General features: G+C 39.8%; 1 protein-coding gene across 2 annotated transcripts in view; it reads right to left on the minus strand.

Moving 5' to 3' along the window:
• The window catches only part of LOC308121044 (neurexin-1a-like), a 242,416-nt gene that overhangs the window by 112,103 nt on the left and 116,936 nt on the right, over positions 1-13,377 (minus strand). The window contains exons 14-17 of one of the 2 annotated variants that reach the window (XM_080482073.1): positions 12,988-13,369; positions 11,678-11,868; positions 10,765-10,938; positions 6,929-7,048 (exon numbers count right to left, since the gene is read on the minus strand). In XM_080482073.1, coding sequence (XP_080338199.1) covers positions 6,929-7,048; positions 10,765-10,938; positions 11,678-11,868; positions 12,988-13,369 — 867 coding nt within the window. Of the gene's footprint in view, positions 1-6,928; positions 7,049-9,522; positions 9,550-10,764; positions 10,939-11,677; positions 11,869-12,987; positions 13,370-13,377 lie in introns of those variants that run through there. The other variant, XM_080482072.1, reaches the window with a different exon arrangement.

Genomic DNA, 13,377 nt, shown 5'->3' on the forward strand with positions numbered 1-13,377 from the left:
AGCTAATGTGCAAAATGCTTGCACTCAACTCTGATCTGACCACATACTGCTCGGTGGCACAAAAATAACACTTAAGAACTGATATAAAATTAAGACGCACACGAGGCATTCTCCACAACAGAGTTTGTGCTGATGGGTACAAACTACAACTCTGTCACGCTATATGAGCAGCGGCATGGCTTTATGAAGCAATACGACATCTGTCAGACACTTCCGCTCCTTCTAGAGTGTCGCCACTGTGCCAGCATGAAGCCACATCACAATAATAGGCAAATGGCAGGCGTGCTCACAGCTGCGTTCTAGTTCACCATCACTCAAGTGACCTACATGTGTGTAAACGCTGAACGTCGTGTGGATTCAAAATTCTACCACGCTAACTAAAGGCTATTAGTTACTGTGCTCCGTTTCCTACGGGGTTCTCACTGCTCCAAAACAAAAGTTACAGACATGTTACAGCATCCAGGCTGGGAGGAAGACAGACCTGGTTTCCATGACAACACCCTTTAGCCACATATGGCCACTGCTTCCTGGCACAGAAACCCATTTACATTCAGATACTCAATCAGCATAGAAGACTGCTAAGGATAATTGGGGCAGATTGACCACTCATGGTGAGCTGGAGGTGGACGATTAAGGAATAACTGCAATAGAATTGTTGAAAAGTTTAGCAACTCAAAGTCACTGAGCTGTAATTATAACATAGAGGAGATCAGCTCAGTGTCTATCTGGGGAAAAAGAAGTAGTTATGGAGTATTACGTGTGCATGTAGCCCATCTACATCCTCCAATACAGCTGCGGGCGATGTATGCGGTTTATTAAATGTGAAAACGGATGTAGACGTCACAGAAGATACTATAAATAATGCTTTAATAAGATTTGTTTTCGGTGGATAAATATATCCATAAAGTGTCATAGTTGTGGTTCCATATTTATTATATTTAAATAACTTGACTCCTTTTAAATCCCAGATTTTCACCATTCTGACATTCAGCTGAATTTAGCCGCTCCACAGACTGAAGACGAGCGTCGTTCAACAGAGAAATATGCAGCTAATAAAATGTTTAGTAGTGGCCATTACTGCATTTTCAGCTGTGCAGTCACACACATCCAGTGCTCTACTGAGTACAGCATGTGTATGGGATTGACTACAATGATGAACTGCATTGCCCATGTTCATTTAATGAGCCCATGCGTTTTGTCTGTGGTTGGGTTTTAATAGGTTTTTGTACGACAATGGAAGCTGTGGTGCACACACAACACTTCCTAGTGGGATCAATATGTTGCTGGCTGTGGTCTTTTTATGGGACTGGGTAACTATTAAAAAAAATCTAGAGTAACAGCATTACCATTAAGACCGGTTGAAGTGAGCACAATGTGGTACTTTAGTGTACAGCCACAGTTTGTATTGTGTGACCAGGAACTTTTTCGACCATCCCAGTTATGATTGATTATAGAAAAAAGAGCATCTAAACGGCAAAGAGAAAGAAAATACTGGTCAGAGTCTGAGAACTTATCTAATTTAATATCATCTTGTGAGCCAAACTGCAATTCAAGTAACAGTGATGGTAACAGGTATGGAACAGTAGATCTCGCTCATTTCAACATTCGGTCTCAAGCAGGAAAAACTTTTTTAATCCATAATATCAAGCTTGATTTTATGTTTTCAACTGAAACTTGGAAAGACATAACACTGCAGCTTTTTTTCTATTCAGTCAACCCCTCCAATGTTTAGTTTTATTGGTAAAACAAGAAAAAAATAGGAAAGGAGGCAGAGCGGCAATATTGTTTTATGATATTTTGCAATGCAAACAAATGTTTTTTTTTATATGTTGCTATTCAGTTGACCTCAGCTTCAGTGTCCGCCAAAAAAAACACCAACAGCACTTTGAAATGTATTGTTGCTGAAATGTGCCTCACAATGTTTATTTTTTGTTTTAAATAAAAATTAATTGCTGAGAAACATTAAATGACTACATGATTGTACATTAAAAAAAAAACAAAAAAACCTTCTGTTACCTCACAGCAGATCGGTGTAGCTTGCAAGTGCTATACTTCTTGCAAGCATGCGTGCCCATTTGAAGAAATGACTACTGAAGCGAATACACACAAGCACTTAAGGATGCTGCTCTTATATCTGAGGGCACCGTGGCTGCTCAAAGCTAGGCCAAGCATTCAATACACACAGAGCCCAAATATTTTTAAACCCATAGATTTGTTTCACTGAGCTACATTAAAAGAGGGCCACACACAGGGCAATGATAACATTACTTCGATGTGACAGCAGGCTGTTTACTCGAGCGCCTCGTATCCCCTCGGCCTCACTACTGGACTGGGTGTCCCCTTGTATTGATCGAAACCAAACTAAGTGGTCCAGTCCTTGCACGTCACGGCAGAGAAATGGGACAAAACGGTCTGGAGTACTTCCTAAATGCCTCTTCTGCATGTGCGCCTCTCTTTGCTTTAATGACACAATTGTTCTGACACACAAGTGCCCCACTTTAAAGAAAACTAAAATTACAGTAACATTTAAAAAAAAAAAAAAAAAAAAAAAAAGGCCAACGTGTATAAAGAAATCACTCATAGGAATTCCACTTGCTTTTCTTGGCAAAACAAATCCAGACACTTGGGGATCACGGCATAATGTGAACTGATGTATTGATACTTACAGTACAATTGTAAGATAAACCCACCCAGTCCAGTGTTAGAGAATATTTACACAACATGAGAAGAAGCTGCACAGCAAAAAGGAAAAGAAAAAAAAGATGGTTTCATTTCTGCAAGCGCTTAAGCAAAATCAGACTCATGTCTCCTGGAAATCACATAATAGCTACTGAGCCTGGGGCCCAGACAGACTATTCTCAAGGTACAAAGACAGAAGACTGAGCACTGACTTGGACACATTACAAATCAAGTGAGAGGGGTTGTCTTTGCCCCTTGGGCAGAGACAATGGAGACTAGACCAGCACAGCCACCATTGTTGATACAATATTGACATGGCACTAATAGCTTTGGCTATAAGACACGGTTGCAATGAAGCGAGGCAAAAATTGCGTGAAGACCAGGCGTAGCCCTTGCTGTAGCCTCTGTGCGACCCACTTCAGATCAACAATAAACACCATTCTGTTTGTCTCTATACATTACCCTCAGATGCTTGACCACTGCAGGGAAACTCCCTCAGGAGGTCTAGACAGGGGTTTTAGTTCCTTACACGCATACACACACACACACACACACACACACACACACACACACACACACACACAGACACACGCTATAGGTCAGGCTCTGAAGTAAAAAAAGGAACACTTTAAAATGCCAGTGGTAAAAATTCAATAAGTTAATACTACTGCAAGATTATATGAGAATACTATTTTGCGAGAGTCACCAACTACAAAGTGCTCCAGCTGCCATTCAAATATTTTGTCTTCAAAATACAATTCACACACATCACAGGTCGTTATACAATTATGTGAGAGGAATCTGATTCTTGCTGGCTCACAGCTTCTTTTATCTACTGTTTTTTTTTTTTGTTAATTTACAGTGACTGCAGGTATCCAGTAGTAATAATTGCTTCTAAAAATACACTAACAGAGATCATGATCTTGCAAATCGTTCTGAAATGAAAGCTTCAGCCCTTTTTTGTTGTCAACTTCAGGTACTTTTATCACAACAAACCCAAGGCAACGTTAAGGAATGGTGGAATATTCTGAAAATTCAAAGTAAAGAGCTGCGGTGGAAATACACCTGCAGTACTATGAAAAGGATTTAAACGCCTAGATAGATAGTATTTTATCTCACACTGAACCGAAAATGTAAACCGTAGTCCTGAAGTGAACTGAAAATATTCAGCTGTGGGGACTTGGGTAAATAAAGACATCAAAAATATGTCTTATGATTTCACTTATCAGGAAAGAAGGAAAAAATAAATCTCTGACGCTCCATTATATCCGTAGAAATATAAAGTTAGTTGCGAGTTTTTGGGCTGTGTCTGAGTTGACTATATAAATATTCGATCATCTATACAAGACATTGTAACAAAGTACATATATCACATATGTTTATGGTTTTTCATGACAATAAATATAAATGCATGTATTGACTAACTGTCACCACAGAGAAACCCTAACCATGTAGTGAAGAGGAAAATATTATTCAATAGAAGATCCTCTACAAAACAGATAAACCTGGACTATAAACCCTCCTGAACCAAAATGCAATAATGTTGTTATGCTATAAAATTGGAATCAATCAACTGTATGTTTTTTGACATTTGCTATTTTGTTTTCCTGTTAAATGCTGATAACTCCGCTCACTGTGAACTCGGCTCTTCCAAATTCCAAATAACGCACATTGGGATTGTCTCACACAAACAGAAAAACAACAACACACTCGCAGCTGATGTTCTAGAAACGACCTTTGGAATGGTATAGTTATATCTATTTGGCTACTTGGCTCTTAAAAACTCTCAAAATGGGACAAAAAACTTAATTCAAATCCAAATTTTGGCCAAAGGTCTCATAGTCTATCCAGTAAAGTAATGAATCGCTGCTATGTGAGAAACACTCATAGCGCATACTAAGTCTACTGCAGTAATTCATCTTTAGGTGAACGAGCTCAAATACTGTTACAATCACAGTATGTTTTTCTATTGTTAATTAGAAAATGTACTAGTTTTACTGTGAGGGTCGTTATACGGACACGCTCATGGGTAGAAAATCCATCGACTTAATATTATCTAGGTCACTCCCGTCTGCTGTTGTGAAGCATATTTTTGCATTTGAATCTACAAAACTAAACACTGACATGCTCGCAGTGTACATAATGTAGTTTTCCTTATGGGCAGCTGTACAATTCATCCTGGCTCAATGTTTTGGGGCCAGGGAGCTTTTGGATGGATTTTTTATATATTTTTTTTTCTTCTCCTTGTGATATGGCAAGGTGCCAAGACTATCCACTGGAGAAATATGTGAAAATGCATTGAGCTCTCTATGCGAGTTGCTTTCTGTGAGACCCATTGCTCTGCGCTAAATTGCCTCCATTTCAGCTTATGCAAATATATCTGGTAAAAAGTGGTATTTCCTTTGGAGATGCTGCACTTGTTCTTTTACCCACTGCCCCCCCCCCCCCATCCCCATGACAATCCATCAACACAGATAAAACCCAGCTATCTTCAGCTCCATTTTTCTTCCTCACAGATTTTCCTTGGCAGAGTCAGACTGTCTTGCATCACTGTTTTGAGAACTAGTTCAGTTCATCTGTAGTGAAAGAGATTTCTTTGAAAGTATGGTTTTTTTTTTGTTACATACCGCCTCCCTTGGGCCCACACATTGATCTCGCCTATTGTTTTGTCAGGTCAACAGGAATAATGAGACTAGCTACAGTAACTAGACTCAGCAGGTAGAGCACTTTTGCTGGGATATAATATATGCATAACATGCCCTGTGAGCCTTTCTGCTCCCAACGCTGTCAATGAGCTCTATGAGTCTGAAAGTATGAATATGTATGATAGAAGGGAAAGTAAAAAAAAAAACAAAAAAAAAACAACAACTTCCAAACTACATTCCTTCCCCCTTTTAATACACAAGAAAGGTTCAAGGGAAGTTTTGCCACAAAAATATGCCCCCGGTGTAATTGATTCAAACATGACCTGAGAAATAAAAGGCAGGATGGAAGAAGCAGACAAGGATCGCATTTAGGACAGGCTACACTCAAGCTCAGATGACACGGACAGAAGAATCCTTTTAGCGTTATCATCGGCTGCAGATACATCCGGGGTCTGAGGCTGCACAAGAATCTATTAAAACTTCTGGTTGATAACAAAAGATGGGGGTCTTATCAAGCTGGTGGAAGAGACACAGAATGCATTAACTGTTACGGTGCTCTCTATTCTGCTTTTGTGTCATCTCCAGAGTGCCTACTTTCTCCCGCTCTCCTTAATGCTGTTCAGCACTTTGCCCATTCACCCCTCACTGTGTGAACCGCTGCAGAAGAAAATAATGACCAAACAAAAAATCCCCGATGCATGTTTTGCATAAGGAAGAAGACTATTTACCAAAGGTGGGGCGGACTTTATAGTAGTTCTCTCCAAAGTTTAACATTAATGAGCACACAGTCCATCAAGCAAAATGCTCATTTAACTCTCTTTAAGGGAGATTAATACCACATAACTTTTAAGCTGCTTCATGTGGTTACAAAAAGTTCCACTGTGTAGGTGTGTGTCTGTGCGCGTTGTAATTGTATCACTCAAAGCGACGTTAATGTATGAACGCATTTGGGAAGGATTGCAATAAATATTAAGAGCCTGCTTTGGTTAATGTGATTTATTTGTTTGCTTGTTTGACTTTGTTGATCTTTTATTTAACAGATCACCCTGTGTGCTGCTCCCCCTAGTGGTACAGGACTCAAATTTTAATGAGCCTTCATTAAAGTGTGCCATTTTTTTTTATTTATTTATGTATTTTTTTCCTGACAGGCAAGTTCAATCAACAACCCCATATCTGTGAGTGATATAGTGAAACAAAGCACCTGAGCGATTAAAGATGTCAACGTCCATGCTAACAGACCAAGTTACAGAAAAGTCAGACGATAGTACAGCGAACAGTAACTTGGCGCAGTTCGTCCATTCAGAGAGTTGACAAAGCAACCACGCCACACTCTCAACAGATTCTGTCCTTAGGTAACAAACAAATAAGTTCACAGACAGAAAATAATATTATTTTGAATACACAGCCTGGAAACACACGATAAAAAGATGTTCGTGGCAGAATTTCCATCGCCGAAGCAGACGGATCGAATGACAAATCAAACGCTGTATGATGTGTGCGAGACGCGGTTTGTTCAGTGATTTGAATGAAGAGTAAAGGAATAAAAAAAAAAATTTTTTTTTGGGGGGGGGGGGGGGGGGGGTAAACGGGAGGGGGAATCTTACCGTCATTGCACAGTGGTCCTCCGAATGTCGTCATACTGCAGTCACAGCTGAAGCCCTCCCACTGCTGGAGACACACACCCTGGTTGGCACATGAGTCTTCTTGGCATGTTGTGCTTGGGCCTGCATATTTGGACAAATACCAGTGTGGTAAGCAGACATTTATAATAAAAGGCAACATGATCTGAAGATTGACTCTGAGGTGAAATTAAACGCAATGTTTGACGTACAGACAATATTCTTCGCAATGAGAAGCATACCCAAAACAGCTATACAAGGCAAGCTGTGCATTTAGATATGCTTTACGTGTATGCTTCACAGATTTCTAGTCAATATAAATGTTTTCAATTCCAAATCAGAAATGTACAATTATATTTCAAAATATTGTGCAACTGAAGGTTTTTACATTAAAGTATAACAAAATACTAAATATGAACAATGACACTGTATTTACTATATATTACAAGATGCTGTGATCTCAGGTAACCTTTCAATAGTTAAAATATATTAGACTATGTCTGCAGTATATGTACTTAACACACTGTTCTGGACCATTTTATTATCATGTGGCTGATTATTTCTTTTAAAGATAGCTTGTAAGATCAGATTAAAATCTATTATCAGCATGTCTGGCACACCTCTATTGAGCACTGCGTAAACACAGTCTGATCATCAAAAATGCATTATATTACCAGACGTGAACACAGCCAGTACCGATTTGAGTTTCCCCGTGTGCTTTTTAAATAATAGTCCATCTCGTCAGTGTTTATTTGTCTGGCATGTGCATTGATTATTTCCATTGTTCCACCCTGTCCCAGTCGGTCAGTCGGTTTGTCTGTCTGGCGGTCAGTCTGCACCATTATGCAATAAGAAACCAGCTCGCCTGATTCTATTTTCTGCATTTCATCTGCTAGTGTGAGTTAGTTGAGTTAATGGAGAAATGTTAGTGGAATGAAAAGGGTTAGTATGGATGGATATTACTTTGAAGTTTAAGGGTTTAATGATCATTTGCTGGAAGACTAAACTAAAACAATTTCTGGGGGAAGTACTTCTCTTAGCTAAACTACATAGTAAACATGTTTAGATAATTATCATCACATAGTTGACAGTTGTTTTTTTTACTAGTGATGTTTTAAAAGTTGCAGCTCAGCTGTTCAACATCGAAAAGAAAATCTATTTTTTTTTTTTTTTTTATGCAATAACATGTAGCCACAGTAAGTGCTGCACAGACTCAATAGTAGCTATGGTAACTGGCAGTTGAAATAATTGCCGTTGCCCACTCAGGGCTGAATAACTGCGTTATTGCTGAACTGCATGGCATACAAATTCTCCTGTGCTAAATAATTGTTGTATATGATGCCAAATATCTCGCATCATTAATGAAATACGTTGTGACAACAAACATATTAGACATGAATAAAGTGAATTCATAGATTTGTTTAACACTTTATAGATGTTGGGAAAAGTTTGATTAAATTAGGTGAAAATGAGAGTTTCGAATCAACAGGTACACTGGCCTCTGCAGTACCTGGAGTTGTAGTATCACTTTAAACTGTAATGTTTTAGCAGATTTGATGAGAGATTACTTTCTCTCATGGATTACCTGCTGAATATTGACTTAACTGATCATCACTGAAACATATTGCACCAATATTAGTGCCCACTGCTCACTTTAAGCTTCTTTGTGTGGTCATGTTACATATATCTGAACTCATATTGATAATATTCTTTTAGTCAGTGGTTTTAAGACATTTTGAACACCCATTTTCACTTTCGTCTGAAGCTTAGATGCCATCACTGCCTGACAGCAGAAACATAGTTAAACACAGTTTATTTAAAAGAATTGAAAAGTAAGAACCATGAGAGTTTAAGCCTCTTTTTACAAAGTTCATGAAAAACTCAAAACGTAGATCAAATATTTATATCTTAAATCAATGTTTTAAATGCAAAAAAATTGGAGTCTTAGAAATTCACGTAATGATGTGATTTAACAGTGTGTTCACTGACGTATTTGCTCAGGTACACTTTCAACCAGTTACTATACTAGGCACAAGGCTGCTGTTGTTATATTTCCTACTTGAATAAATTAACAGAGATAACAGGATTTTGGCAGCCGGTAAGCAAGTTGCTTCTACAGCCTTGATTGTAACGTGAAAGACAAAAAAAAAAAAAAGAGTTAAAACCACGATTTTGACATAAAATCCATGCAGGTGAAATGTTGTAAAGACTATCAGGAGGCATGCAAAAAAAACAAACAAAAAAAAAAACTTCTACGTATGCATTATGTGGACAAGAGAATAAAGAAGTTAAAAGCACGAAAAACAAAGTTCGACAATAACAACACATACTATGTGAGTACAAATCAGAATAAGAGCCCCATAGATAGTGATACAAGATGAGAATGATGCTTGTATTCCTATGAGTCCCGTTCCTTATGGCAGGTGGGTGGGTGGCAAATAGGCAGTCATCAAATTCAGGGACATGTGGAAACTGTGAGGGAAGAGACTGTGGGAGGAGGGGGGGGAGGGCAGAGGTATTGCAGATGCAAACTAAGGGAAGGATATCAGACTCTGTATCAAACAGACAAAGCTATCTACCTTGCAAGTCAGCTTTCATCAATGCAACTTTTGTCAGCAAAATAATAGGAAAGGAAAAGGCAAAGTATACCAGCTGTTAGTGAAAGCACAACGACATCAGAGATGGAAGAGAAACACAGACTGTTGAAGCAGGAGAGACAGAGGGAGGGTGGGTTGTCCTCAGAAATGAAAAGTAATAGGACAAGTATCAGGTAGTTTAATGAAGACCGGGATAAGCTGAACTCCAACAGCGGCTACTCTGAAAATTGCATCAATAATATAAAGTGAAACCCAATGATTGCCGTCATGACGAGAGACGTGCTAGATATTCTCTGTTCAATTGGCTCAGTAAGATTTGCAAGAATATGATAAAATCCTTGTCTTATTCATCCACCATTATCATCTCCGTACGCTGCTAAGTGACCCTATCATCACAATTCAATAAATGATTTATTGTTTCCATTGAGAGCACTCGCAGGGTCTGCGCCACACAAAATGAAAACACTACGTTTGACAGACCTGCACAGGGCATTGAAATTGATTACATTTGCAATGTTGTAACACGAAAAGATCACAAGTTGCCCATTCAATAGAAAACGAGAGAGAATGAATTGTGAAAATTAAACTAAGTGAATGACGCTGAAAAAAATAAATCAAATATTGTCTGTGGATATGGTGCACACATTAGACTGGGCAAATGATATTCATGCATGCAACAAAGGCTTCATACATTATTCAAAAGGATTGCTTCTGGCAAACTCTCAGATCCAGCAAGCATGCATAGAGCAAAACAGAATGGGGATAAAATGGGAAATAACACTGGCAGTACAAATATGGCAGAGAGAATAATCAGATTGTGGCCAAGTGAAACAGAAATGATTGCCTGTGGAGGAGTGAGAGAGTTTGACGCATTCTAACAGAATACTAACATACTTTATAGATGTTAAATTATGAGCCACAGGTTGCCAGTGTGGGTGTCTCGGTGGGCGTGCTTCAGAGGGTGTGTGTGTGTGTGTGTGTGTGTGTGCGCGCGTCTGGGAAACTTGAGCAGCATTGCATGACGCTGCAGTGGCCCCTCGTCAGAGTTCTCTGAAGATGAAGTGCATCAAATAAAAATAAAAAAACTTAACAAAAATTAAAAACTTTTTTGTGATCTCTGTCAAAATTCATTCAAGAGCGTTAATTTATTCTTTTTTCTCCCCCAAACTACCACAGACATAAACGGATGAGTGACATCCGGCGTGGAACTGGGAGACCACTTACCTTCACATCCTCTTTCTATCTGTCCCACACAGTCCAGAGCATCAGACATCAAGTCTGGGAGCCGCCCGTTCAGATCCACTGATGCCAGACAACCTTGAAAACCCTCCTTGGCATGCACCAATTTGGGCAGCTCCTTGTACATCTCTTTGGCCACTCCACCGACATAAAGGTTACCTACAGAGAGATATGTGAAACGTGACAATACTGACCCCTGGTGGACATATTAGAGCTTACATAATCAGCACTGTTCAGTCAATAAATAGGATTTTCTGGAAAGTCCAATACACATACTTTTGGACACCATTGTTTTTGTAATACAGTTAATCCATCAGATAATAACAACAGCTGAAGAAGTATTGAAAGCAAGTCTAGGAGTACATGAGGGTGATTATTGACCATTTTGTTACATGCTTTACGAGCGGCAACATTTTTTTAAATCACATTTTAATTGCCAAGAAGAACAATCACAGCGCTCTTTTTAATAATAATAATAAAAAAAGCTTAAGTGGACTTAACCGACAATGTTTTCGGTTAACTAATTTGAAGTCCATTCTGCCAGACAAATGGTGAACTCACTGCTGCAGACGCACTTTGTTGGACGTGACTGCCAAACAGATGAGCGCAGCTAAACCTTTGCTCAAGGGTACCAAGGAGCCGAGAATGAGTAAGGGCCAATCATTGTTGTTTTTCTCACTCCAACCCTGCAGGGTTTATCCTGCTAGTGCAACCTTTCAATCACAGACTTTGCGACTCACTTCTAGACCGCTGCTGTCTCAATTAAAATCCTACAACATGGCATAAGTTATATATATATATAAATACACACACACACACACACACACACACACACACACACACACACACACACACACACACACACACACACACACACACACACACACACACAACGCACCCTTCAGGTCCAGGTTTTTGGCTCCTGTGGTTGTCTGTGTGGTGATCTTGGTATCAATCTTCACTGTGTGGAGGCTGTTGGTGTCTCTGGAGATTATGACATTGTGCCAGTGGTTGTCATTCAGGGGTTTGTTTGAGTTCCCTTTGATCAAGTGGGCTCCATTCCCCAGGTCAGACACATAGTGCAGGTAACTGGAAGCAGAAATTTTTTAACATCGTAAATGGACAGGACCAAATAACGTACGCGCACAAATAAAAGAACTAACATCTGAAAAGTGGGGTGAGACTTCACATGCGAGTGTTATTTGTGTGCTGCAGCATGTTCAGAAATGTAAAGAGAGACCAGTATCAGAAGGTGCAGCAGTCTGGAAAAACAAATAATTGGTACGTAGCAGAATTAACAAAGGGCTTGGAGCTATGCAGAACAAATTGGCCTTAAATTATTTGCTTAACAGGAAATTTCTCATTTGCGTGCTCATTTTAATTAAAATGTATGACTTTAATGTTTAGCACATTGAAAAACCTTGACTTCGGGCATTTACTTAAAAGAGGGTTATTCTATAGCTGCATTTCAGCAATAAGAACTGTGCCCTTCTGTGCTTGATTCTCTTCCATGTTAGTTATTTTCTGTCCTTTTCATGAAGATTAAAAAGAACAGTCATAGCCGACAGCTCTCTCAGTAAATATTCTGGCATGGAAGTGATAAGAGAAGAATCGGAAGTCCCACAGTAATGGCATGAAAAAAACCCGTCAAGAAATACACTCTGTCTGGGAAACTGTCATATGTACGACGAGCTGTATTATTAAACCCATAATCCATTTATATGGAAATTCTGACATAAATAAACACCTCCGACGCCGGTTTATAAGTAATTCACCAGAGTTTAAAAGCTCTCCGCCTTTTTTATTTGCTGGACTTGATACCTGCTGGCAGGTAGGGCTGCACTACAAATGTGACGTTTGTAGAGGAGACTTGTGTAACAGCGACAGCTTCACGGGGGAAAACATAAACAACAAAATCCTAAGTTCCACGGAGACCAAGCTCGACTTCAGCGTGAGACATGTGTTTTCACGGACATATGCCGCAGCACTAGCTCCTTGGTATATCGCAAACTCTGAGCAAAGCAAGAGAAGCGTCACATCTATGGAAAAAAAACACCAAAGCATGTTGTGTTTGTCACTTTAAAGTCTAACAAGCTCCGCCACAGTGACACAAGTGAATGCCGCCGGATCTACTGGAGTCCAATAGGAGGAAGCTCCCTGAAAGCTGCCGCACTCATACGCGAGCGTGACAAGGACGTGTCTACTCACCCTTTGACCAGCTCCACCACGATGAAGTCATTCCCATCCCCGCTGTTAAACAGGATGAGGCCGTCGGAGGAGGTGGTTTTGAACTGAAAGAAAAGGTGCATGGAGTAGTAGGCCTGCAGGGTGGTGAGAGTCACATAGCTGGAGCGCGACTTGAAGGTGACGGGGTCGGCAATGATGTTCTTGAAGCCAATCATGGCGTTGAGTTCACAGTAATCAATGTCACCATTTTTACAGAGGTCTATGTAGGCCATGCCATTGAAGGATAGGCTCTGGAGGTGGCCAATGAAGTTGGAGGGCACCATGGACATGTAGCGCTTCTCCGTCACAATGCCCGTCTCAATGTTATGGAACTCCAGCTGGGTGTGGTCACCTGCCATTTGACCTTTGATG

This window comes from Lipophrys pholis, assembly GCF_963383615.2.
Source record: "Lipophrys pholis genome assembly, chromosome: 15".
NCBI lineage: Eukaryota > Metazoa > Chordata > Actinopteri > Blenniiformes > Blenniidae > Lipophrys > Lipophrys pholis.